We start from the raw sequence: 27,516 nt of genomic DNA on the forward strand, positions 1-27,516 counted from the left end.
TCAAAATGATATCACATTATTAGGCACAGACTTAAATCATCTGTAAATATGTGCATACAATGTACTTCTCCATACACACACACACACATGAAACACAGACACTTTCATTCTTTTTTCTCACACACTCACGTTAATGATACAAGAAACTTAGAACAGATCTTAACATGACAGCAGCTGCCTACACATGAGTTTTCAAAGTTACCTCAGACTCTAAATTATGAACAACAACCAAAAGACAACCAAATTCAGAAATTCACTTTTTTTTAAATAGCATTGCTCTACTACTCTACCTACAAATACACAATTATAAATATATAGCAATTTGTTCCTATCTCTGATATACATTTCTTAGACAAAATGGAATTGATACGTTTGATTTCTTTGGCCTGCCCATCAAACCCGCACACAGTACACGATACTATCGTCAGTGCATAGTCAAATACCTGTGGAATTTAGCTACCCAAGTCTCAGAAATGAGGTAAACACACAATACGCACACAAAGAATTTCACACTCTCTTTTCTTTTTTTCCCCTCGCAAACATACATGCACAAGCACACACATGACATCCAGAGACGATTAGGTTAAAGGGTTGAGGCCCAGGTTTTGAAAGTCCAGGGTTCATGTTTTCATCCCCTAGGCAATAGCATTCTCCAGCGGTTCCTTTTCAGCAGCTCTGGCCTTATCTGCCCCCCGCACCGCTGCCAGCTCCTCGTTCTTCTTGAGCTCCCGCTGATATTTGGCCATGATAGCGGCGTAAGCGCAGCCATACACCGCTGCAGCCAGCATCATCAGTAACACGATTCCACACACCACGCCGGTGATGATCACTGTGGCAATGGCGTGGCGCAAGTTGACAGGCCGCGGCCTCTGCTTAGGTTCACACTCTGGCAGGCTCCCTCCTCCGGCTCCCCCGCCGCCGAAGCCATCCCCCATTGCCATGGGGACGTGGAGAGTATGGCTTGAGGGATGAGCGTGGTTGCCATGGGTGTGGCCTCGCAGGAGCCTCTCCGACTCCAGGTGGTGTATGTTGGCGAACAGGTAGTGGTAGCTCGTGGTCATGCAGGCATGAAAGAGCTGGTAAGGGACTTTCTGCAGTTCTCTGCCCTTCATGTCTTCTGGCTGGGAGCAAAGGACCTCGTCCACCACTCCACCTTGACATCAGAGTTACATTAATCAGAGGGTGATAGTAACAGACAGACAGAGGGTGTCATGCAACAGTCAGTTCTTGTGTATTACAAGCACCTGCTTTTAATCGGCCATTGCTTTTTGCTGCAGCTTTTTACAGAGGACGCCAAAATCTAAATCATCATAGCTCAGCCTGAACCAACCCTTTACTTATGAATAAATAATAATTCTTTCTTATTAATGTAGGGTGTAACTGCTCACTTTATGGGCTGCATTAGCAAGTGTTACATGATTAACAGCTCACATATGAGTCTCTGTTGGATCACTGGAGCTGAATAAATCGAGTCTTTTGGTGAAAGAGTGGAGGTAAGACTTCATCAGCTGCCCCCTGTGTGCCCTGTAAATCTCTTTATTATTCATTTCTCTCTGTATTCATGTCGAGCATGCTCTGTCACACGTTTCCTTACCGCTTGCCTGATTAAACACCGGCTTTCTATTAAGCATACATCCTAGTATCTGGGTCCATTGTTCTGGTTTGCACTAATTAGAATTTTCAGACTTTAAAACGAAAGCTGTGTCAGGGTTACGCAGGAATGTAGGCGGGCCTGCCAACTCAGAGCGAGCCCAGCTTTCACTGCACAGTGGTTATTTTGTTATCTAATGCATGCAGGGGTTGTTCTAGCATGGAAAATAATGCGGTTGGCAATTTAACTCTTAATCACCCCGTGTGGACTCCCTATCTCTGGTTGTAGAGATAACCACCACGGTAAGAACTGCTGTGTGGAGTACCTAACATCACGCCAGTATGCAGGTCATTCTTACTGACGTATCTCACCATTTGCTTAAGCTCAGTCAATACCAAGAGTTACATTAAAGACAAGTGTAAATGTTGTGAATTGCGCCCTTAATATGCTTTTGGTTACCTTCCCCAACAGTACTGATCAGATGATGATAGTATAAAAGCCAAAACTACATATTCCTTCCACAGCTACACACCTAACAGTACAATCTAACTTACTCCACTGTGTCAATGTCTTCAAGAACAAATACTTAACCAGCATCTCCACTTGGGTCGGGTCATTCTCAATCTCTAATGCCCGCCTCTCTTTGAGCCAACTTCAATATGGAGAACAGCTGTTTCTACTCTACAAGTCTCAGCATACTGTCCTGTGTGAAAGGTCAGCATTACCATAATTAAACATTACCATAATTTAATACTGTGCCCAGCAGAAAAGGCATTGTGATGAGTGAAGGTTGGGAACACTGTAGCACATTCCTCCAGCCACTGCCTAGAGTTACATGTGGTCTAACCTTTAAAGAGGTAGGTCTCCAGCCAGAGTTTGAAGCCTATGAGTTGGCAGTCACACCTCCAGGGGTTGCCTCGTAGTGTGAGGCTGTCCATGCGGGTCAGGGCCTCTAACAGGGAGCGGTCCATCCGTGTTAGCCGGTTGTATGCGAGCCCCAAGCGGCTGAGGTTCCTCAAACTGTCCCCCATGGCTCCAGGTAAACCCCACAGGCTGCGAGGAGAGGACATGGCAGAGAAAATGGTAGAAGATGCACTGAGGAATGTTGCATAAAGTTTTCAGTTGCTGTTGTTCGACAAAAGGACAAATTACAAATTTGATCTGTTCCGGTTTTGTTGCTTTACCTGTTGTGCGAGAGGTCAAGGTGTGAAAGCGAGCGTATAGATCCAAGCAACCGCTTGTCGAGCTCTCTCAGGCTGTTGTGGGCGAGGCTGAGGCGCTGGAGAGTCCGGAGACCCAGCAGAGCCGTTGGTGATACAGATGTTATAGAGTTGTTGGACAAATCGAGAATGCGGACAAGGGGTATTTCTCTGAACGCCATCGATCCCAGCCCCCTGATACGGTTATCTTGCAGATACAGTTCTTGGGTGTCGGGATGCAGTCGTCGGGGGATGTCATACAGACCTTGACCCCGGCAGTCTACTACTTTGGTGTTGCTGTTGCAGCTACACTCCTTCGGACAGGCATGTGACGCAGAGAGGAGGGATAGCAGGGCACAGACGAGAACCACTGAGGAGACAGGGGAACATAATAGTGAATAAAAAACAAATAAAAGTACTGCATACTAGTATTGCATTTGTTGCTAAATACTGGACAAATAAACTCCATAACATTTTCAAACTTAACTCAAGATTTGACCTCTGTCAACAATGCAGTTTATTACTGTGAGTTAACTGAGTTCATTCTCTGAACCAGATAAATGTCTCAATCACCAAAAACGAGAATAAATGATCAAGGAAATTCCAGGATTGTTTGTTTAATATTGGCATAAGTATATGAAATGACGTCTTTAGTAAAGAATGCAATCCGCTTTTCCTTTCCCTTAAAATAGCACCATCCTTTGTCTAATAAACAAGAAAGTAAACTTATTACTTATATGGAAACACCCACCTCCGATCCCCCCCCTTAGACAGTGACCCTCTGTGACTTCACCAAGGCTTATAACCCCTCACCCACACTCCACCCACACACAAATCCATACACAGCAGATATTGGGTGTCTGATTCCCTTTGAGATGACTTCACACGTCCATTCCTTCTGGTGGATTACAGCAGTATTTATAGCATTGGCTGGACCAGCTCGGGGCTCAATGAAATGAAGCTCTGACCAGCACCTGCAAATGTAGCTCACGAGTTGCACTCGTAGATCCTGGACAGATAAATAAGCTGCACAGTGTTTTTGTTTCCATAGGTACGATAGTTGAAATGAGCCGTTCAACAGCCATTTAACCCACTGGGAATATTCAATGTTTTCTCAAAAGGGAATTATTTGTTTTCCCCCTGTACCAGGCAACATCTACCTCCATGTTCACCTTGTTCATAAGGCAGCTTTAGGCTCTCACAACAACCTGAGACTTATTTCCAGGAATCAGTGTTTATCTGTTAACAGTAATAACCAAATTTGCATTAAATGATGCTACTATCATCAGGATAGCGTGTTTGTTTAAACTCTGTAGTTGCACAACACTCATCTCACGCAGCTGCTATTTAGCATTCGGCAGTTAACCAGCAGTATCATTCAAAACATACAAAAGGCTTTTTCCTGCAGTTCCTCTCCTCTGTGAATAAACACTATTGTCTCAAATCTGATTGACAGGCTTTCTTTTAATATTGTGTAATCATTGTTTTGTCCTTGCCCGTCTTCTTGCAGTGGATTGTGATTTACAGAAAATATCAAGGTGCAGGCGTTCCCAGGTCTAATCTCAGGTGTAGTTTGGTGTTGCTGTTATGATTTTATGTTGCTTGCTTTAACAACCAAAAAAAAGGCATCAGATCATGGTTGAGTTGAGATTTAGTGCCCTGTAGTGCAAAGCAATGTGTTAATTGCATCCTTGTTAATGAATTGTATGCTAGAATGCATCCGGCTCACATATGCTTACACATGTGTGCATGTACTGTACTCATAAACAGACTCGTGTACAAACAATGCATACACAGAGACGCGTAAATAGAGCATCCGCTCAGTGGAGCGTTGTGGCAGCAGCTCCGGAATGAGGTCAACACAGGAGAGTGTCTCTTCTGCCCAAAGTACACACAGAGATGCTTGTAATGACATGTACACACAACCCACAGCAAGTGCCATTTTGAATCGGCTCAGTACCAATGTCAATACCTGTTTGCAACAGGAAATAGTCAGGGCCAATGTTAATGCACAGCTATTAACATAAAAGTGTTGATGTTGTAAAGTTGATGTGTGTTGCACGTGTCAATGCACCGTTTTGAGACAGGAACTGCATAAGCAAAGTGTTGTATCATCACTCAGTTATACAACAATTTACACAACACACTGGCTAATGGCGGCCCACCTAGCCAGACGACAAAAACACACGTGTACACAAAAGTATTCATATTTACACACAGGGCTCTTACCTCTCATATCTGCCAGTCGTCCTTGGGCCGCTTGCATTCGGTCGTCTTTTAGCGCCCTTTTTGGAGTCTAGCACCTCTCATTGGCTGATGATCCATGAGCCATCAGTTAGGTTGAGGTGAGCTTGTCCTGAGTCTCACCTGCGTTGGCTGATATGGTCGATAGGTAGTAATTGAAGAGGCTGAGATCAGCGGCAGCAGAAACCCGTGTTGCCCTCAGGATCCCCAGCATTGCTTGCACGGGCATGAAAGCCCATCAGAGCGGGCAGATCAGAGCACAGCGCTTCCTGCCAGCCAGCCAGTCTGGGAATCACTGGAGTTACAGGGAGATCTGCCTCTCTCTCTCTCTCGCGCTCTCTCTCTCTCTTTCTCTCTCTCTCTCTCCCTCCCTCTCTCTCTCTCACGCTCACTCTGTATCTCTCGCTGTTGCTCTCTCACAGTCTCTCAACCCCTAATTCTGTCTATTGTATTTTTCTTCATGCTTATTTGCGCCTGTGATTCTATTTTCCCCTTTTTCTCTTGCTTGATTTTGTATAATTTCTGCTCCTTTGCCCTGCGCTCTCTCTTTGTCTATTTCTCTCTCTCTTCCTCTCTGTTTTGCTCGCTCGCTCTCCCTGTCCCCAGTTGTATTGGTGAGTGGGATGGTGTGTCATCTCCCCGTGGACAGCTGTGCCTCTTAAATCACAGCGCGCACACATTCACTGGCATTCACGTTACCTCCTATTACTCCGGCAAGAGCTGAACAAGACAAAATTAGATCTGGATTGCAGCGTGTCTAAACAAATGCTCAAACGCAGTGAGCGCGGTCGGAGGATGCCCGTTGCTGTGGCATGCGCCGAAGATAATATGCATGAGCCGTGGGCAGGAGGGCTGACAGAACACGCCCCCAGCACAGCAACACAGAACGCACGAATGCACACATGCACACATGCACACATGCACACATGCACACACGCACACACGCACACAGCAGGATATTAAGCTGTTGCAGGAAATTTACATAGAATTTTTTTCTTTTTTCTTTTTTCTTTTTGGCATGTAAATGGATTGACTGCTAAGCTCGTACGAGCTTATCGGTCGCTTCAAGGAGAAGCAAAAAATGAACAAAGGAAGAGACAGAAAGAGATTAATGATTGAATCATTTTTAATGATGAAAATGATTAAGCTTACAAGATGACCTTGGCTTTCTGAACCCTTCCTGTTTGCCCTCCTGTCCATCTGGGTTTATATCCTTTCTTCCGCTGAGGGGCATTACAATTATTTTCACCCTGTCATAAATAATAAAAAGTCAATATGTGGCACCAGCTCATATCTAGTGTAGCTTTACTGGGGTAAATGTGTGAAGATATCAGCCTTCAGCAAATAATGCACCCATGAGGATGTGTTTGAAAAAACCCATTAAATGCATGTATAGGGGCCTGCAACTGCATGCGTGTGCACACTCCAAACTCACACTTGAGCGGGCATGTACCAACAAAGGGAATTTCATCATCAAATGTGTGATGACACCTTAGTATTTGCCAAAAGCCCATATGGTTGATGTGTCCAGACAGTCTGAAGTGTTTGTGCTGCGACGTCTTAAAATGTTAGGCGTCAAATTACAAGCGAGAGAGGGAGAGAATTACACCCTATTCTATTCCTCCTGTGACCAGGATGCTATCACTACCATGTGACTCATGTGTATCTCCCGTGACGCATGTGGCAGCAAAGCCTTAAGGGGCACAAGTACAAAGATGGTTTCGCCTGATTTGGACACGATTGTTTCTATTGCTAATTTAGAGATTTAGACAATACAGATAAAAAAAATGTTTTAATTTCAACCGTAAAATGATGAACTACTCGATATTTTTTTTATTTTCTAGATTTTCTCCCAGATAAAACAAATTTGATTATATTATGAAGAAGAACACACTGGAAGAAAAGGTCAGAGGAGCCTAAGTCTTGCAGACGGCTGGCATCCTTGACAGCAGCCTCCTGTTCCACTCATCCTCTGACTGTTCCTCAGCATCTTGACATGATCCGCCCCTGCGCCGTGTAGCTGCCGTGGAAACACCAAATCTGCGAATCACCACATCTCTCACACAGCGCTGGATGCTCACTGCCCCTGCACAGCACACAGGCACGTGCATAAACAAACTCAGATGCTCCCTTGTGCTAATGGATGTATACGTTAATGCAATCCTTAGCAGAATCCCAAATATCTGCAGGCTTTAAAGTACTTGTCATCTTTCCCTGCCTGGGATTGCACAGATAGGAGACGGGTGATGGGGGGGGGGGGATTTGGAGTGGATTTGATGTCTCTTCATCTTTGGACTCATAAAACCAGCTCAGGGCGTAAATACCCCCAAGTTCATAAACCATACCTAGGGAAATTAAATGTTCCCCAGTAATACAGAAAATTCCCAGGCATTAGTGAGACAGATTTGGGCTTTTGTCTTTGTTCTGAGCCGACGTCTAACCTCCAATACCTTTTTATAGAGCAAACCCATGCACTGCTCATATTTGATGTATGTTTCCAGGAGTTATTTTCCTTCCTGAGCTGCTGTGCATTTTTTAGCATTTGATATCAATTGAGTATTTCGACTTCCAAATGAGCTTATTTTCCTTCTGCAGCTCTCTTTCTTTTTTTCTTTTTTTTTTTCGGGTGCATGACCCTTTATCTTTTATTGGCGTCACGATCAAGGTTCACTCTGCTTTTATACCATGTGTGTTTCCATTGCCGTTGCCCAGCATCTTAAATTAGACTCTCCTCCTGGGTTTTCCATGTGGGTGTAGAAATTGTGGGCTGCTGAAAGGATCTGGCAAAGCTTATGATGGGATAATCTGCACCTGTTTCTCTGGGCAAGGACTAAAACAGGCCACAGCAGCACCCCTCTGCGTTTAAACAATCACGCAAACATGCAATCACTCTAAAAGAAGTGCAAACCAGTGGAAGATTCCTCACCGATACCGATCGTGTTCCCTTCACGTGTGCAACATACAGCTCTAAGTGAGACTTTTGATTTATTATTCCGATCCCACCTGAACGTCCACTCACTTCATTGTATCGCTCACTGTCATTCCTGTGGTACTTTGTTTCTCCAAATGTGAGACTTCTGAAACACCACTTTACATTTTCAATAAAACATTTGAGAAATATATAAAAATAGCTTTTGCTCAGTTGCATATCAATTGCATATGTGTCTCTCTTAGAATAAATCTCAGATGCATCATATATGTCATATACAACACCGACTCCAGTGGCTTGATACCACTTTACTGATACCGCCTCCATGCCGGTCAAAAGCAAGTTGCTGGATGTTTTTGGTTTGTCCGTCTGTCCCATTTCCGTGAACAGGATATCACAAGAATGCCTTTAGCAATTTAACCCTTTCTTCACATTCAGCAGGTCAAGGTCTCGGTGGCATCACAAACTAAATTTGTTGCCTTGTAACTGCGATATTTCTGGAGCGCACTGAAGGAATCTTTTCACATTGGGCACAAACATTCACTTGGACTCATGGATGAACTGTTTTAATTTTGGTCGCCAATGGCCAAAGGTCACGTTTTGCCTCTCAAAGTATGTTTAGATTTTTTTGAACGTGATACCTTGAGATCAGCTTGAGGGAATTTCTTCAAATTTGGTACAAATGTACTATTGGATTTTGGTGCTTGGAGGTCAAACGTCAAGGTCACAGTGACCTCACGTCCCTGTGAATGTGATATATCAGGACTGCCCGTAGGGAATCTTGAACAATTCACTTGGACTCATGGATGACCTGATAAGAATTTGGTGGTCAAAGCTTAAAGGTCACTGTGACCTCCAAAAACACGTTATTGGCCTCTTGGATGTGATTTCTCACGACTGCCTCAGTTTTCACTTTGACTCAAAGATGAACTGATTATGTTTCAGTGGTCAAAGTTCACAATGACCTAGTATGAATCCGGAAAAACTGTGTAAAAATATGAAGATGGAATCTGCACTGGTTGGTGGAGGCACACAACAGCACTGCGATCATTTTAGTTGGAACTCTATTTTATATTATTTGCTTATTGTTGTATATGTTAATGTTGTGGCTGACTGGTGTATATTTTATCCAATAAAAGGCCAATCGATACACATGCATATTTAAAACTGGAGTTTGTTCTGGCTGTGAAATCCATTCAAATGCTGCATTTGTTTGCATTTAGTTTACTACCTGTGGCTGCTGCGCTCTTGGATCAAGCTCTAAATCTTGCTCCTGGAAATACTTACCAACCCCCCCCCCCCCCCCCCCCCCCCCCAAAGCATTGCAAACCCCCACTGAGAGAGAAGCTAGGGTCCTCTGAGTCTTAGTAGCAGGGGGTAGTGGGAGCGGAGGACGCAGAGGAGAGGAGGGAAGTTAAAGCCTGTGGTGAATGTGTCAAACTTCCCTGCGCCAACTCTGAAAAAGTTGACATATTTAATGTCAGCGTCAGTTTTTTTCCCAACGCAAGGAATTCTGGTCAGATCTATGCGTTGAGGGACCTGCTGTGATGAGGCTTATGGAAGTAAGAGCAGCTCTGTGTACCGACTGCGGAAATGTCTGTTGGGATAACTACAGGGAGGCAGACTGAGGAATTGGATGGATTTCATGTGGGCAAAGAGAGAGAGAGGTCTGGTTTAGAATCGTGTGAAACTGCATTTTGAGTGTGGTTAGCGGCAGATGTGCGCAGATTGTACTACAGAACACACACACACACACACACGCCTCCCAGCAAAATAAGCTGATGCATGTATGATGCAGGGTGTAATTGCTTTTCCCTCAGTTTGGGGGGTTAATGAAATGACCTCGGATAAAGATCATTGTGCTGTTGCACCTCAACGGGCTGAGAAGCACACACACACACCCACACATACACACACACACACACACACACACACACACACACACACACACACACACACACACACACACACACACACACACACACACACACACACCCTTACACACACACACGCCCCGTTGATACACCTCGGTGACTGTGTCGTCTCTCTTTCAGCTGTGGGTATCCAGATGAAACTGGAGTTCTTTCAGAGGAAGTTCTGGACAGCCAGCAGACAGGTACATATGCATAAACACACACCCTGCATGTTTGCACATTCACACATATAATACAAACACACTTGTAAAACTAAAATAACTCATGTCGTCTGAGCCAATTGACCCTGGCTGCCCAGAGTAGCACAAAAATACATACAAATTAAACATAAAGGCGAGTAAAGTCAAAAGAGAAAACACTAACCATGTTGTTCTTAACCCTGGCTGCCTGGTTATGAATATGTAGGACACATTTTCATAGAGCAGCCTTTGTTAAAGTCCCCACATGTTAAGAATATTTAACGACTCATGAACTCGGGAGAACTTTTAAGACGGAAGGTCATCGGTTTGTTTTATTCTTCTCTTTTTTTATGATTGGAATACATTCAAAGTTTTCCGCTGACAGAACAAAGTATTTGGTGTGACGTTCAGATATGTGCAGATACATATTCTTTTCTTATAGTGTGCAGCTTTGGATGGGAAATGCTCCATCAGCTGTGATGATGAGGTCAGTCGTCCTTCCTTTCCTCAGACAACCCTCCGTTGATTCTGTCACTTTTGCTTCTCACAACTGCTTTTACACTTTCTACTTAACAGAATATCAACTGCTACCTCATCGACAACAATGGCTTCGTCCTGGTGGCCGAGGACTATACTCTGGTGAGACGTGTGCCCGCACAGGCAAAATCAATAAAATATAGTGTTTATTGATATTGTTTTAAAAGTGGGTGTTGATGGAACTTATTTGTGTTTCCCCTGCATGCTCAAAAAACACCGAAATTCCGATGTTATTTCAAATCAAGACGATCTGAAAACTGAATCTGTGCATATAGGCCAGATTATTAGTGAATTGTGAGTTTGAGGTCTACAATTCATATTCACTCTGGGTTAATTATGTATGAGTGGTAAGTTTGGACAGAATGTGCGTCATGCTTTTGCATTTTTATTCAAGGTATAAATAACTTGTGCAAATCCAGAGCTGACCTTACATTATAATCCGTGGTGCATGTTTATCTCCTCGATACGTTTCTAATGATTTTTTTTGTTTTTGCATGAGATGCACAATGTTGTTGTTTTCGGCTGCTCTCAAGGAGACATGGTGCTGCCCCAGCGTGTACTCTCTGCTCAGCTGTCACCAGACATGCTGTCACTCTGGTTTTGGCTCATCCAGGAGCCAGTCCGCTGGCCGTCGCTGCCCTTCCCTTCCCCTGCATGTTCTTTTCTCGTGTCTCTCACTTGCCGGCTCCCATCCTTTATTCGTTCTTAATTAGAAGGTGCATTTAGGCTTTTCTCTTGTCAGGTTGTTTCCTCTCAATGTTCGTTATAGAGTGGAACTGTCATCGACTAACAAGAGGACACGACCGTGGTCTGTCAAAATGTTGTTTTTAGAATGTGTGAAGGGTCTTGAGTAGGTCTGAGTGGATAAAGCGGAGGATCTATACCAGGCTGGGTCATATCCGGCCATTTTGTGTTGTTTGTGTGAGGTGGTTACACGGGCAAGGAGCAGCTGAGGTCGGATCGTTTGCCTCCCAGATGTCAAGGAAAGAGGATGAGGAGGGATGGAGGATGTAGTTCATCCTTTGTGCCCTATGTCTGATATGGTTTATGGATGAAAATACAAATAGTTTATTGTTTTTGATCTGGTGCATGGGATCACCTGGCTTTGGGTAGTGTGCACAGGCCGGAGCTGAGCCCTCATAAAACACTACGATGCTCAGGAATTGTAGGGGAACACAGTCAATAGTACAGAGACACACCTCAGCAGAGGAGGATATGTTTTCATTGGCCTTTGTTTGTTTGTTAGTCAGCAGGATTGAACAGAAACAGCAGCAGGTTTCATAAGGGGAGTTATGGGCCTTCGTGGAAATATGCACTTTAGCGTGCCATTCTAATAGTTGTTTAAATTTCAATTAATTAATCAAGCCACAAAATAGATCTTGACTTCTCACCTTCTCATTTATGAAATCTTTATATTTTTTTTTAAATCATTTTAATTTAAATATCTGTGGTTGTTAGACTTCTGATCAGACTAGGTATTTGAGAGTTCCACCTTTGGCTTCAGGAAATTGAGATTGGGATATTTAGTTTTCTTTTCTGACATTTCATATATTAAATATTTAATAGAGTTACGGAAAAAAAAAAACCTTCTCCGTTGTTAGTTGTAGCTTTACTGAGGAGCACAGGAACTGTATCGGAGAGCCCCAGCGGATGTAGTTTACGAAGACATCTCAGAATCTTCTGTGGAAGTGAGCAAATAAATTATCTCCATTAAATGAGACGAGACGATAAACCTCTGCAGAATAATGTCAACAGGTTATTTGTGTGTAATTGGAACATGTGGGATTTGAGATCCTGAAGGCAGGCTTTGTGTGAAAGAATTTATTGTTAGTTCAGTTCCCAGAAAGTCTCTGAATTGAAGTTTCTCTTGAGGATGAACTTGTGCATGTGTCGATTTTTAAACTTGTATTTTTAAAGTTAGTTTCATTTTGTCATGAATTGTTTTATTAGAGAAAATCTCTTTGTCTTTCTTTTCAGACGGGGAAGTTTTTTGGAGAAGCAGAGGGAGCTGTAATGAGTAAGCTTCTGCAGATGGGCTCTTTTAAGAGGTAAGGACTTCAAACTGTGTGTGTGTGTGTGTGTGTGTGTGTGTGTGTGTATGAATGTGTCCATATATGTGCCAACACATGTATGTGTGTGTGTGTTTAAATGTATGTGCATAATGTCAGGCAGGCTGCAGAATGAGAGCACGTCTCCCCTGGTGCTGACAGCTCTTAACGTGGCCAATCGTGTTGAGCTATTCAGCGCTGAACTCTGACCCCTCGCTCAGCAGATTTCTCCGTTAGGGGATTACAGCAAATCTTTTCCTGAAATGATGGAATTAGGAGAAACTTGAAGTCACACACACACACACACACACACACACACACACACACACACACACGGACACACACATGTAGACGCATTCACACATGTACAGCTTGTTTTAGATCGGTGTCTCCTGGAAAACGCCAGGAGCAGTGGGTTGTGACATTCTGCAATTAATTTGGAAATTTAAGCCGGGAGGAGGTTACCTTTTTCAGAATTACAGAGCAGAAACACAGAGAGGCCGACACTTGCAGTCACATTCTGTACTTTGAATGTGGAGTCACACTGCTGCGTTCTAACATTTGCTGAACCGTAGCCCAGTTGCACAGTTAAGTGTAAATTCAGATTGCACAGAAGCTTATAACCACATTTCCAACACTCCAGCAGGACCTTACCCAGCGTTCAGCTCTGTGTTTTTCAGCGCCTGAGGCATTCTTTTCCGGGGGTTGTCCTTCTGATCCTTAGATTGTCATAAACGCAATATCTCAGTAAAGCCTTGAAAAATGTTTCAGGATGAGTTTGGTGGTCAAAGGTCAAGTTCACTGTGAGTGTAGTATCAAGACAACAAGATTCAAGAGGTGCTGGTGATAAGGGCCGTGGCCAGTGTCGATGTGATGTAAATAAAAATAAGTGCTTTCCTCGGCTGAATTGATAAGTCATGTCCTGCCTCCTGCATTCTCTATAGATGCCACCCCTCTTGTAAATGTTTTCACATTCTCCTGTTGTTTCGAACGCATCTGACCCGCACAATCTCCTGCTGCCTTCTTCATATGTGAAAGTTAAACTCTGTAGAAAGTCTGGACCCAATTCTCTGGACAATTTCTGGAGTTCATGCCTGAAAACACAAAGATGAGCTATAGATTTTGATCAAATGTCATTATCACCTCATAAAACATGTTTCTGGCTAAACTCTATACTTCACATTCTAATTACGACAAAATAAACTCTAAAATTCCATCTAACATGTTTATAGGTTGTATGGATGGTCCTTTCCAAACAGTATCTCAGGACTGCCTGCAGAGAATATCATTACCTTAGGCACAAAGATTATCTCTTAGTGGTCAAAGGTCAAGGTCAATGTTTCTGGTCAAGGCTAATTATGACAACATAGCCTTCATAGCTTTTATTAAATTCCCTTAAAGTCCTCACTAGAGTCTGGACAGACACGGACGTAAGCTGCCACTTGACTGGCTGGCGGAGGCGTACAACCACGAGGCAGTAATTCTAGTTGCCATGCTGTCTTAGTGTATAAAAATCACCAGTGACAAATCATCGCACATGTAGACAACCACGCCTGTTTATCATGGGGATGAAACTGAAAAGCTGACAGCAGATGGTTTACGGTCCCACTCATAAAGACAAAGAGGCCTAAGAGAGCTTTCTCGACTGGATCTTTAATGTCAGATGATGAGGGATTATTTAAAATTGAGTGCGACGTATGATGAATGTTTAATATAACTCGTGTCAGTGGAGTATTAGCATGATGAGTAATAGAGCTTATAGATCTTAACACTAATGAATCCGATACGATCTGTCTTAACTCGGTGCCATCTGTGGAGAATTAACGTGCCGAGTTGAAGCACAGTTTTTCTCGTGATTAAAAAAACATAGAAGACATTTTAAAGTGTGCCACTTACAGTTGGCGCGAGCCCGGCGGCTTGAACTCAACTGCCAGCGTCAAGACGGAGGACGAAAACAAATGTTGGCAAACCGCTGTATTGTCAGTTAACTTATCAATCTTTTAGAACACGCCGTAGAGAGAGAGAGGGAATCTATGTTTTCCACCCAGGCAAAAAGACACACTCATATACACAGATATGACATCGGTCTGGGTCTGCTGCTAACACCATTATGTGGCCGGGCTTAGCACTAATTGGTTCCTGGCGGTGTGTTGGAGCTACGTGTCACCAGCGCTGTGACTGAGGTTTGAACATCGCCCAGGGCTGCGGATAGACTGGGCCCACTCAGACATCACACACGTGCTCGCACACACGTTCGCACTCAAAGTATCGTCAAGTATATAGGGAGCTGTCTGCAGGCTATGAGAATGAATGTCCTGTGTGTGTGCGTGTGTGTGTGTGTGTGTGTGTGTGTGTGTGTGTGTGTGTGTGTGTGTGTGTGTGTGTGTGTGTGTGTGTGTGTGTGTGTGTGTGTGTGTACTTGTGTATTTGTGTGTTACGAACCCCCTCAATAACCTCACCCATGCAGGCAGACCCAGACCTCACACCCTCAGGGTCTACTAAGCCCCTTAAATCCCCTGATATCCCCCCCAATATCCCCAAATCATCTACACACACACACACACCCACCTCCCTACATCACTTTGAGGGACCTCGCGGGAAGCCCTCGGATTTTCGTTGCTTTCCTTTTCCCATTCTTGCCACATCCATCCAATATATTATCCGTAGGTAAAGCAGCACTTATAGCAGAGGTGGGATCTTCCCTTCCTGCTCCCACACAGCAGTCCAAACGGCCCTGCAGGCATTTAATAGCAGAGGGAATGTATGAACCAAGACTTAACTTATCCGCGCTTTATTGACCTGACAAAAGCCTTATTATGAAACGTCAAACTCTAAAAATATCCTGCCTCCATCTTCTTCACTTTAACTCTGTGTCTGTCTCGCTCTTTGTCCTCTCTTGTCTATATTTATCCACCCAGGGTCACTCTGTACGACTACCAGGCTCTTTGTTGGGTTTTTTCAGAGAGCAGCGGCAGTGGACACACACTGCTGGATGTGAGTACCACATATTTTAACACTTCTTGTTTGCACCCTGTAACGCAAAGTGGGGACAACATACTCTGTGTATTTAGCGTCAAGGATCAATATTTTCTCTCTCTCTTTTTTGCTCCCCTCGCAGCCTTACTTTGCTTTCTTCTCAGCCGTGAAGTGGATCCTGACCGAGCTTGTCATGTAAGACTTCTGTGTGTGCGAGAGTGTCTTGTGTCTGTTGCTAATGGCATGCACATGCTGCGTACATGTGTTTTCCTGAGAGCCGCACGGTGGCCTCTCCTGTCTGAGGTTAAGCGTGTGTTTGTGAGTATATATATATATATATGTTTTCTGTATGTTTGTTTACGAGTGCCTTCACATGTACGTCAACGTGATCATCGGTGATCAGGAGCAGTAATGGCTACCTGATGTTTCCTGTAGCCAGGGCTTTTCCTGTGATGCCACGTTGTGCAGTGTTCTGGGTGGTCTGTTGTCGCAACAGTGCATCATGGGAGGATTGAGTTGTCAGTTGCGATTTTACAGTCTGTCACAGACGTTTTTTTTGTCCTAGAAAAAGTTTATATAAAGTCTTATAAAATGTTTTTCATGTCCCTCATTTCCCACTAATTCTTCAATTGTGCTTTCTCCAATTAAATATTAAATATTGATGTAAATATGATTGACAAAAATATCTACTTTGTATAAAATATATAAAAGTTTAATTATTATTTTTAAATTATTATCATTCTATAATTTGTGTCTATATACATAATGCATTAAGACATCTGTAATAAGGAAATCCCCTCTACTGCCATCTTTACAATTATTTTACACATATTTTGCCATTAAAGCTGATGTCAAGTCCAACTTCATATATTGAGTGTTTATTCAATTACTTTATAAACCGGGAAAGTACCATCATATTTATACACAAACCCATTAATTATATAAACTGTCATGATCTGACAAGTTACACAACACTGATATTTTTACAAGTCTGATTTACAAGAGTTGGATCGAGCACTAACCTGCACGATGTGGCAGGCAAGCCAATAAACAAGAGTTCTCACTGGATAATTTACACACATTAAAAAAATATGATTGATTCGATTCAAAGTTTTAGAGGCATCCAATAAGCTTATAAACATGATTAATATCCGACTATGATAACTGGCAATTAGAAAGATTCATGTTTGTGCAATGGTTGTTTTCATTATTTAACGTTTGTAAGAGAATAAATTTTTCTCCTCTGAAACTTTAAACATACTGGTTAAAAAATGGCTGCAGGAGAGAGTGCTACAGAGTGTATTATATAAGCATGTGTTGGAGTGGATTGTTATGGTCGATGTGTCTCCATATTTAGATTCCTGCTCGAGTTCAACTTGTACAGCTGGTGGTATTCTGACATCACAGTTAAAGGTAAAAACACACTATCATATACTCTCTCTCTGTCTGTCTCTATCAAACACACACACACACACACACACACACACACACACACACACACACACACACACACACACACACACACACACACACACACATAGGTGAATGTACACAACTCATAATATATTTTAATTTGAAAGTATATGGTAGTTGATAATAAACTCAGTTAAAATATAAGATACATAAATTACAAAAATGTTTCTCTGTTATTAATCACTGATAGATCCAGTAAGTATAAATGAAAATACATTTGTAGTCTTGTGTTGTTACCACACTTAGTTTAATTGCATTTTTTATACTTAATACTTAATTTATACTTTCACATGGATGTTAGTAATTTTTTGGTCTTGGATTTGATTGTCAGAAACAAAAATGAAAAAGTAAAATAAAAGGCGAAGGAAAAGTTAAATATCATTTGATTTTCTTTGAAAGAGCCAAAACATTTTTTTCCCCTTTTCTAGAAATGGCCAATATTATCCTTTATGAAACAAAGTTATCTTGCAGATATTGTATTTGGACACAGCACAGACAGAGTATCCCTCTGAATCTCATAGATCTCTAACGCTTTAACTTGCATAATCATTGTAAACTTGAAACATCAAACATAAACCCTTTCAAGGCCTATTTTTTATTTCATTTTTTTTTTTCATAGTTTGGTTTGAGTTCACATGGAAAACTTTCTCCTGCGCACAGAAAAAAACAAAAAACACCCAGCGTCCCCAGCACTGACCTTCTGTCTCCATGTTCACCATCTCCCCTCCATTTCCTCTCGGTCTGAGTCAGTGTGACCACTGGAAAAACAGAATAAAGAGGCAGAATCCAAAACCGAAAAGTATAAATGGCAGAACACGAGATTACCTCGAGTGACCTCAGTGTGAGAGCAAGAGCGAGTTTGTGTGTGTGTGTTTCCGTGTGTGTGTGGGTGCATGTCTGTCTTCACACAGATTTGTATTTGTTTGTGTGTCCAGAGGGGCTATACTTAATGGTTTTATGATCTGTGAGGATGTGTGTCATATTGGTAGCGGTGGAAAGCAATATCCGCTTTGTAACAGGAGAAAAAAGGCTTCTCCCTCACTCTTCTTCTCACTCAGTCACTCTCTCTTTCCCTCCTTCTCTGTTTTATGTCTTTCTTTTCTTTCCCCGTCTCACTTTTTCTCTCCCATGAAAAGACACGGACACACATATTCCCATATGATTGCTGCCAAGCTCTATTTTGATGCCTTATGTTTTATGGAGTGTTGAATACTGTTTCACTAAGCGTCGTCACATTGTAGAATTAACTCCAGCCAAAACTAATATGAAAATATTTCATATTTGAATGTGTGTGTGTGTGAGAGAGAGAGAGAGAGAGAGAGAGAGAGAGAGAGAGAGAGAGAGAGAGAGAGGAAGGGGGAGGCGGGGGAGGCGGGGGACGCGAGAACCACAACACAACAGTGTATAAAATGCTTTCCCTGCACACTCTTATCCTGAGTGAAGTGAAGCTGGGCATCGCCGCTCGCCAAGCAGTCAAGACAATTTCACAGCTGGCTGGCCCCAGGTCTTAGCAGCACTTTCTATATCTCTTTACAATAGAGACACAGGCCGGTGACACACAGCTGAAACACCCCAACTTAGCAGCCCGTAACCCAATCTACACAGCCCCTCGAGCCGAACTAATCCCAGACGTTTATACATGTAGGCTGCGTTCCTCACATGTATACTTAATACACAACTGCACACACACACACACACACACACACACACACATTTTTTCATGCTGCCGCGCTACTGACACCCTGTAATTAAACCACTCCATTCAAATTACACTCGTGATCCACCATCTTTAGAAATCTGTGTGTTGTAAAAAACAAAATACGTGTTGATCTCTGTGATACAAACTGAGTTTACAAAATAAAACCATATGGATTCAAATTTTAAACTGCATTATGCAAATAAGGCCTATTAGCCCCTGTTTTAATAAGGCTGCTTTAAAAAATTTACATCCCAAACATAAAAATGTAAGGTTTGTGCCTCCTTAGTCCATTTCTCCCTGCAGTATTGTTTCAAACCTCTAGGTGGCAGGAGAGTTCAAGCAATGTGGCATTAATGGTTGGCCTAGATTCACACTGGAAACGTCTGGGGCAGGACAGGAGACAGCTCCGCTCCAGAAATGCTGCTTTCTTTCAAACGTGTATGTTTGTAAGGATGTGGTCTGTTTAACTGTTAGCTTGCAATATATTTGCATAACTATTTTAAATATATATTTGACTTTGAGATGGTTGTTCCATGACTTACTCACCGACTCTGACTCATGTTCTTTTTCCTTCTTTCTCTCTTCTCATCTTTTTCGTTCTTTCTTTCTTTCTTTCTTTCTTTCTTTCTCTCCTCCCTCCCTTCCGTCCGTCCTTCCTGCCCTCAGCTCAGAGGATAGGTCGGACCACGCAGGTACCATGTGACACCGAGTACCCGGCCTTCGCCTCTGAGAGAACCATCAAAGAGAACACAGGCAACATCGATTGTGACGGCTGCATCAAGTATGACGCACTCAAACAGACCCAGTGAACATAAATAAACAACAATAAGTCACATCAACAATGACCAAAATGTCTGTCTATTGCAACATGAAACTTGTTGGACGTAAGCCGGCCCGCTCCATAAGACAAGCAAACAAGGAAAATGAATTATCCCGTTAACTCTTGTGTTGGTGAAATATTTTTTTATCTCCATAATCCCTGATAACGAGGAACACGTTTAAATCATTTGTTGTCCATTGAAAACACTTTTATCCCGGCAATCCATCACAAATAAACACGCCGCCGCTCACGGCCATTCACTCTCTCCTCTGGCAGTTTGAAATACACGGCATTTAGAGATGAGGGAGAGAGGTGGGAAAAAAAATGCTTCCTTTAAAAATGGGAAAATGAGTGTGGTCCCCATTAACAATTTGGGCTTTTCTGTCAGGCAATTGTGGGGTGTTCTCTGGATCCCTCCAATGGGCCCATCATTGCTCCCAGCTGTGGAACTGCCAGGGAAGTCTATGTGTGTATGTGAGTGTGTGTGTGTGTGTGTGTGCATGTGTGTGTGCGTGCGCTTGCATGTGTTTTCATTGTGTGTCTGCAGCCGGTACAGCCCCACAAGGTCAGCAGGGTAACCACTGCCCTGGGTGCCAGGAGCAAAATGAGGTTTGGGGATGCAGTCAGACCCCAAACACACATATGCACACACACAGACAAACACAGACACACACATAGACACATGACATAAGCATGTTTTTAAAAAAAACAAAAAATAAAGGCTGCATCACCAATGATGAAACCAGAACAGGGATTAGTGGGCAGAGCCGTGAGCTCTGGGCAACGTGTCGCCCTCAAATAAATCTTTTTTAAAGCACAATGAATTTGACAAAGTAAAATGGAGTTTTTTATTTTGGTTATTTGGAACTTTATAGCTCATATTAGTAATAGAGGATATTGGTGATAAACATCTGTTTCACGTTACAGGCTGACTGAGGCCTTTCTCTCATATTTTCATTGGGACACATGTGTGTACTTTATGTTCTAGGAAATATACCCTAAGAGCTCGCCTGTTAAACCTCTCTTTACTGCACTGTTTGACTGTGTGTGTGCGTGTGTGTGTGTGTCTGTGTGATGTGGGTATTTGTATTTGTCCATGACTTCCCTGATGGCTGAAACAGCGATAGAGCAAAAAAAAAAACATAAAAATCATGTGAATGATATAATAGTTCAAGCGTCTGTATGGAGCCAGCCTCTCCAGACTGTAACGTGAGATTAGGGACAAAGAGTTTGTCATGTCTCCAACCAGAGAAGGTCTTCAAGGGGACTATTAGCGACAATACTCGCGGCCATATATCCTGCCCCCCCCACAGGCTCCTTCTCGTTTCACCCGACTGTCCGACCGTCGACTGTTTCGATTTGCAACCAGCTCTAAGTCTACAGTCGCACATGCAGACGTGGTTTCATCTGTTAGAAATAAGAACCAGTCTCCTTTTTCCATGGCAACAATAATAATTGTACCATTGCTGAGATAATTGTGTTTATTATGTCTGAACATACTATGAGGCATGTTTTCTTTCTTCAACACAGCGTTTTAAATCGATGCCAACGCTACAGTTGCAGAAGAGAAGAGCTTCTCAGATCAGACGGTATCTGACAGTAACAGAAATGATGAAGCAAACTTTGCAACTAGCGATTATAAGATCTTGATGTTTTAATCGTCTCCAAGTTTAAAATGTTGAATTAAATTCTCATTTTTGTGGTAAATTAAGTCCCCGTATTTGTTATTTATTTAAATAATCCTTTCAAATTGTCCCCTTTTGAAATCTTTGGCTTCATGTAACATGATTTTTCTCATGACTCATCTTTCTCAGCCACATATTCATAGCTGCATTTGCATCCAGAGCTACTGGAAGATAGAAATATAAAGGACAATTATATCTATAGATCCCCTTGAATACATAAATTAAATTCTACATCATGGTGCCCATTTTCCCCAGAAGTAATAGCGAGAAATGGAAATAAAATGACGGCATTACTTTGAAAACCCGCCAGTGTGTTTATTGAGATTTTATTGGAGCAATTTCAGCTCACTGAATTAATAATTGTTAAATTACTCACAGTAATTACTGGTCACATTTCCCAACGGTGATGACAGATATTTCTAAAAACCATACAGTTATGGTTCAGTTATCCAGTGACTAAATCACTGGAAAAAATGTGAACATTATCCGCAGAACACACACACACACAGAAAATATTTCATTAAGCCAAAACTGAGCCCAGAAAATGTGCCAAAAAAAAAAACTGACTGTTTAGTAAATTTACTGTGATTAAACTAATCTCGTTGTAGCTCTAAACACTAAAATGAGGATCAGTGAAGATAACACTGGAAAGTTTAAACCTCTTCCTCCCAGACCAAAAATCTGATGATAATCTGTTCTAGTTTTTATCAGATCAGTGACAGATTGTGTGATGTGTGGCACGATCTGTCATCATGCCATTGTGTCTCTTTATCTTTTATTACAGTACATCAGCTTTGACATCAATCTAACTCTTGATTTCTTCCTCTTTTACTGATTCATCTTTCTTGCCGTCAGTCTTTATGTCGCTCAGATGGTTCTCGTCCTCTCTGCCACTCTGTCTTCATGTCTCTGTTCTGTTTCTCTCTTGACCAAAATCCCTGGAAGAAACGGCGTTAGGAGACCATGTCTAGAACACATTCATCTGTCTGTACCGTCAGTGTTTGTGCAAGAGAGCATGCACGGATGTCTGTCTCTCTGAATCTGTGCACAGTGTATTGTACACGTTCATGTATGTGTGTGTGCATTCATATAGGGTGTAGCGCTCCCTTTCCCAGCACCGAGTATGTTCAAGGCCAGCAGCTGGGCTGTCAGGATATGTTTAAGTCTTTTCTCCGAGATCACTTGCTCTGCTTTCTATCAGCGGGCTGAGTTGGGCGGACCCGGCACTGTGCAGGGGTGAGCAAGGATTATTAAACATCAGCAGATCCTTATTCACCCTGATTGGAACTGGCTTGGCCCATTTGCTGGGCTGGTTTGGTTGGGTTTGGTCGGTCACGGTGGGATAACTGCATTACGGTGCGGTGGATTGGTGCTACTCAGGGATTGGAGGCCATTTGTGGTCAGATGAAATTGGTCATGGTATTAAATTAGAGAGGATGGAGATATTCCCGTAGATATTAGGTTTGTTTTTGATCCGTCAGGTCTCTCCCTCTTTGTCTTGGTTCCTGTCCTCCTTGACACGAGTCAAGACAGCGCATGCACATCTATTTTTACATCCGTGTGTGTTCGCTCCGTCACACGTGCATGTTCTCATACGTGTCTGATAAACGCCTCGCAGAGAACTTGATAAATCACCCAGCTGTGGCAGAAGAGAGGGAGGGGAGAGAAGCGAGAGATAAAGAAAGAAAGGGTGACAGAAAGAAGAGATCATCTTTATGACCTCTCCTCTTCATAAAGCTTATCCGCGGTCGTAAATCATCGGCCAGGAGGCTGAGGCGAGGCCTGATCTTTCAGTCCAGTAAAACGCAGCCATGGGAAGCTATGAGCACAGAAGTGTGGTTCCCATTTGTCTGCCTTTGGAGTGTTTTATATTCAGCAACACTTCATTGGTGCTCGCCTTGGACGGAATATAACAAAGACAAAAGACGGGAAGAGGATGAGGAAGAAGAGCGGATGGAGTGAGTTAGAGAAATATGCGGGAATACTTTATCTGTGTGTCTCTTGTTGTGAGTGCGTCTACGTCTCTGTCTGTTTATTGACAGCTGGCGGTGAGACGAGTCATCTTCTTGACATCCATCCAGTCCGGTCTCCTCACTTCGTCTCCCCTCTACCAGGGGAGCATGTGAACACTCGTAACACAAATCCTCCGACACACATGGAAATTTACATCATAACCAATGCGCCTTGTCTACTTGCCAATCCAACTCTGACCTCCCTTGCTCCCTCTCCTCTCCCCTCCCCTCCCCCCTTACTCATCTCCCTGTTTCTGGCTGTCTGTGCTGTGATTGGCAGGTCCTTTGTGATCCAGCAGATCCCCAGCAGTAATCTCTTCATGGTGGTGGTGGACAGCAAGTGCGACTGCAGCATGTTCGAGCCAATCACCATGGACCCCATCGAAATCATGTATATCCTTCGCTGGCCAAAGACTGGAGAACTGGGCGGTGGGGGGGGGGGGGTTATTGCAGGACAACAGTTAGAAAAGTTTCTTTGATTCATTTCTCCTGAATGAAATAAAATGACCGTTGCATGATTTGGATCAAAGAAACAACTGGGACTGGAGAATGAGTTATACTGTCATCAAACGCATTAAATACTGTGATACTATAATATAAGGGAGGGGATGTGTCACTTTGCTGTGAAGATTCAGAGTCACCTCTCCACACAAGACGTGCTGGGTTGCACGTCTTGGGTGGAGAGTAGTATGTTCATTATTAAGAATGAATGAACATACTAATAAATAAATAATTGAATGGATGGATGGTTTTTGAATGTGATCGTAAATGGGTCATACAGCCAACCTGTTGCAAATTTCCCAGATTGACTGTTTCTCCCCACCGAGAAAAATAGCGCCATTACCTCATCATCTTTATTACCTTGTGTTTTTATTATTATTGGAGCCATTTCTTTTCTTCCAGCGCAGAAACGTTATAGCCAGCATATGTCCATGGATGTAATTTGATGGGAATAATGAAGGGCATTTATTTTGTGGGGAAGCTTCGGGGAAGTTTATTTGCCCCGTGCCTCTTCTGCGAGTGAAAGAGATTGGGACAGTGTGTGGGACAACATCTGAAACAGGAGCGATTATGTATCCCATCTGGCCTGGGAAGGCCTCGGGATCCCCCAGGAAGAGCTGGAAGAGGTTGTTGGCGAGAGGGACTTCTGGAATACCTAACTTAGTTTACTGCTGACGGATGGACGGATGGATGAATCTGAATCCAATACAGCACCCTACCCCAGGTTTATTTCACTGTAGATTCTCTGTACATATATTGTATATGTCAACCACTGATTGTTTTGTTGTTGAGATCTTCTGTTGTCATGCAAAAAAAAAACACAAAATCATCAAACATTGCTCAGAGCCAGTTCTTTTTGCACGTCATGCTCTGTGAAAAATCGCCCTACGTCTTTCTATGGTATAATGCATTCCTTTCCATTATGCACAAGAAATACAGTCGGGCAGGAAAACACCCTGCAGAGGGTACACACTGTCTGTCATTGACTTATTGACCTTGACTTCAGCTGCACATAATGAATCTCTTAAGTGCGAGAGATTGAAGATGCAAAAGGACAGGAGGCGCCCAGATACCTGTCACCCCTTTCACCCTGAGGTATTTGCAACACACACACACACACACACACACAGTACTATTTTTGCAATATATCCTTCGCTCACTCTGCTTTTTTATTTTTTTACTAAACTATTCCATATCAGTACATAAAATGCTTCCTTCTGTCTCCAGGAAAACTCGATGGAGTGCGGAGGCGTTGGTTCTCTCGCTCCGTCTCTCGCGGCGACGCTGCTCTGCGTCCTGCTGGCCCTGTTCCCCAGGTGACCAGAGCTGGCCACGCCTCTCCATCCAGCACTCGACTTGGATCGGCTTGGCTCTGCAGACAAAAGAATCGCATCGATGCCACAGAAAAAGAGCACTCCTGCTGCCCCTAATAAAATTGTGCCCAATTTCAACTCACCACCTACAAAGCCCAGAGGCGCGTCCCCACAAGGTGCTTATTTGAAAGGATTGATAGTGGAAACCTGCTGAATAGTGATCATTACTGTGCTTTAGCTGCACGGAGAGGTTTCTGGGGGGGAAACGTAGTAATAATGCTTACAATGCACTTAGTAGCTTAAAACTGCACATGTGTCCCAGTAACACCCACTGACACTCACCTCTATATGCTCAGTCCTTTCAGGTAGCAGCTAAGGGCTTGGTTCTGTAGCTGGGCTTGGAACTGGGCATTAGAGCCACGTAACACCAATGCGGAGAAAGACAGACGCACCTTTCCTCTGCCCACTCTGACTTTTCATGGACAATAATGATTCAGAAGAAAAAAAAAATACTAATACTGAAGATGACTATATGTGGCTGGGGGTTGTAATGGGGTTGTAATGATCTTTTTTCATGTTGAGAAAAAAAAAACCAAGTTCTGGTATAAATATGAAGAAAAAGAGTTTTATTTATGATTTGCAAGTGGTACCCATAAACTGTGACTATGAGATTTTGAGTCCTCTGATGTGAGTGGTTATTAATATTTGAGCTTTGCCTTATTGAACGATATTGGTCCTGTTTGTGTACTTTTGAAATAAAATGATGTATAAAATCGATGCTGTCGTTAAAAGCCCGGTTCTTGAGAGGCTCCTCTGCAAAACAGACCTTGACTTGAACAATAGAGTTATTATGAAGGCTCAGCTCTCTTCCCTATAGATTGTTCTATTGTTGTTGGCAGAGTTGACTGATTAATACGGTATATCTGCTTAAACGGTTAGGGGAATGTTTGGCTGCTTTTCGGCCTCCACATGAGATGTGGCTGGCTTTCTTTGTGCGTCTGTGTGTGTGTGCGCGCACATGCATGCATTTGTGTGCGTGTGCATCTGGCATTTTGTTCTTCTGTCATTCATGTCTCTGCCTCTAACCCAGAGGCTCATCCCCCACACAAAGACACACAATGAAGACCATGACACTGGAAATCGAAGGCCAACCACAACATACATCTGTATTTGTTTAGGAAATAGACGCAAACAATTACAATTTTCTGACAAACATACCCATGTGCACATACATGCAAGAGCAGAATTACTTACTGTGCCATGCATGGAAAAAACGCTTGTATGATTGTGTGTGTGTGGAGCACAATAAGTTAAAACAATAACAACAAACGTTTTCTATCAGTCCCAGAAGGAGGCCACTCTGCTGTGGTCTCCACGTCAACACCAAGGTCCCTGCGGTCCACAAGCCAAAATGCCTCGTCTGTATCTCTTTCCCCACCTCTCCGCTCGCCAGTTCTACCACTTCCTCCTCCCCTGACGAGGTAATTCTCACCATCCCAGCGGCCTGTTCTCAAACCGTTTTGCTGATCTTGTGCCTCGAGCAGAACCGCCTGAGCCTCTAATCATTCTCAGCTCATCCCGCTCTCTTCCTCTTTTTATGGTCCAAAGACTCCCTGACTTGCTGATGGGCCATTTATCACAGCATAATGGGATCAGAGGTGTTTTGAGTCAACACGGATCTAATCTGGTCAGTTTCCTTCCTGTTTGGCCAAATGAGTTATGGGAAAGTGTGTCCAGTGTGTGTACAAAAGGCAGAAAGCTATCTTTTTTCTGGGCAGATGCCACAAAGGAAACCCTGTTGCCACCTTGAGCTCCTGTGAGTGATAAATACTCATCTCTGTTTTCTATAAACTGTTTTCTCCACACACAGGTGGGGGGGGGGAACTTAATCCATGCAGATGCTAAAAAAATCTCACAAATGTGTACAGGCACATTTTTCCAGATTTCCCACAACACGCAGCTTCATGTCCCTGCAAGAAATACACAGGTGACAATGAGACTCAGCTAGTTGGGGCTGTGGAGAAAGCAAATGAAAAGCAGCTAAAGAAAAGAAAATGAGGTAAAAAGAAAAAGATGTATCCTGTCTGCCTCTTTTTTTTTTTTTTATAGAAGCAGACATGTGTGCCTTCACAGGTTTGGCTCGGCAAAGAAATGTTAACGTGGACAAGCCAGGTCACACCTATAACCCCCGTCCATCAAAAGAGACACATTCAAAGACGCAGCGAGCGAGGGAAACATCAATGAAGGTGTTTTATGTGAAGGCGTCCACATTCCTTCCCAAATGATCCGAACTGCGCTGCTGTTTGTGGTGGGAAGGAACCCCTGAGAGAGGAGCCACTGATCACTGGGACACAATGCCCTGAAGGGGCCCTGCAG

General features: G+C 43.1%; 2 protein-coding genes across 2 annotated transcripts in view; one reads left to right on the top strand and one right to left on the bottom strand.

Moving 5' to 3' along the window:
* cacna2d3a (calcium channel, voltage-dependent, alpha 2/delta subunit 3a) overlaps window positions 1–25,917 on the top strand; it is a 114,059-nt gene extending 88,142 nt beyond the window's left edge. The window contains 11 exon segments of the mRNA XM_034590443.1: window positions 10,018–10,079; window positions 10,519–10,563; window positions 10,653–10,715; window positions 12,591–12,661; window positions 15,580–15,655; window positions 15,780–15,832; window positions 16,995–17,050; window positions 19,476–19,590; window positions 23,607–23,719; window positions 24,840–24,922; window positions 25,055–25,917. Coding sequence (XP_034446334.1) covers window positions 10,018–10,079; window positions 10,519–10,563; window positions 10,653–10,715; window positions 12,591–12,661; window positions 15,580–15,655; window positions 15,780–15,832; window positions 16,995–17,050; window positions 19,476–19,590; window positions 23,607–23,719; window positions 24,840–24,922; window positions 25,055–25,147 — 830 coding nt within the window. The 3' untranslated portion in view covers window positions 25,148–25,917.
* LOC117764566 (leucine-rich repeat and transmembrane domain-containing protein 1) lies at window positions 533–5,749 on the bottom strand. The gene is made up of 4 exons (XM_034590444.1): window positions 5,020–5,749; window positions 2,776–3,160; window positions 2,439–2,644; window positions 533–1,153 (listed from the first exon to the last, which is right to left on the bottom strand). The coding sequence occupies exons 1-4, from the start codon at window positions 5,054–5,056 to the stop codon at window positions 636–638; spliced, it is 1,146 nt and encodes a 381-aa protein (XP_034446335.1). The 5' UTR covers window positions 5,057–5,749; the 3' UTR covers window positions 533–635.
* Window positions 25,918–27,516: the final 1,599 nt, after the last annotated feature.

Source organism: Hippoglossus hippoglossus, chromosome 7, assembly GCF_009819705.1.
Source record: "Hippoglossus hippoglossus isolate fHipHip1 chromosome 7, fHipHip1.pri, whole genome shotgun sequence".
Lineage (NCBI taxonomy): Eukaryota > Metazoa > Chordata > Actinopteri > Pleuronectiformes > Pleuronectidae > Hippoglossus > Hippoglossus hippoglossus.

Coding starts and splice junctions, on each gene's coding strand:
- LOC117764566 (XM_034590444.1), bottom strand. CDS start 5,056: ATGCAAGCGGCCCAAGGACGACTGGCAGATATGAGAG. Junction 3,161..5,019: donor ACGACTGGCAGATATGAGAG/GTAAGAGCCCTG, acceptor CTGTCTCCTCAG/TGGTTCTCGTCTGTGCCCTG. Junction 1,154..2,438: donor GGAGACCTACCTCTTTAAAG/GTTAGACCACAT, acceptor TCTGATGTCAAG/GTGGAGTGGTGGACGAGGTC.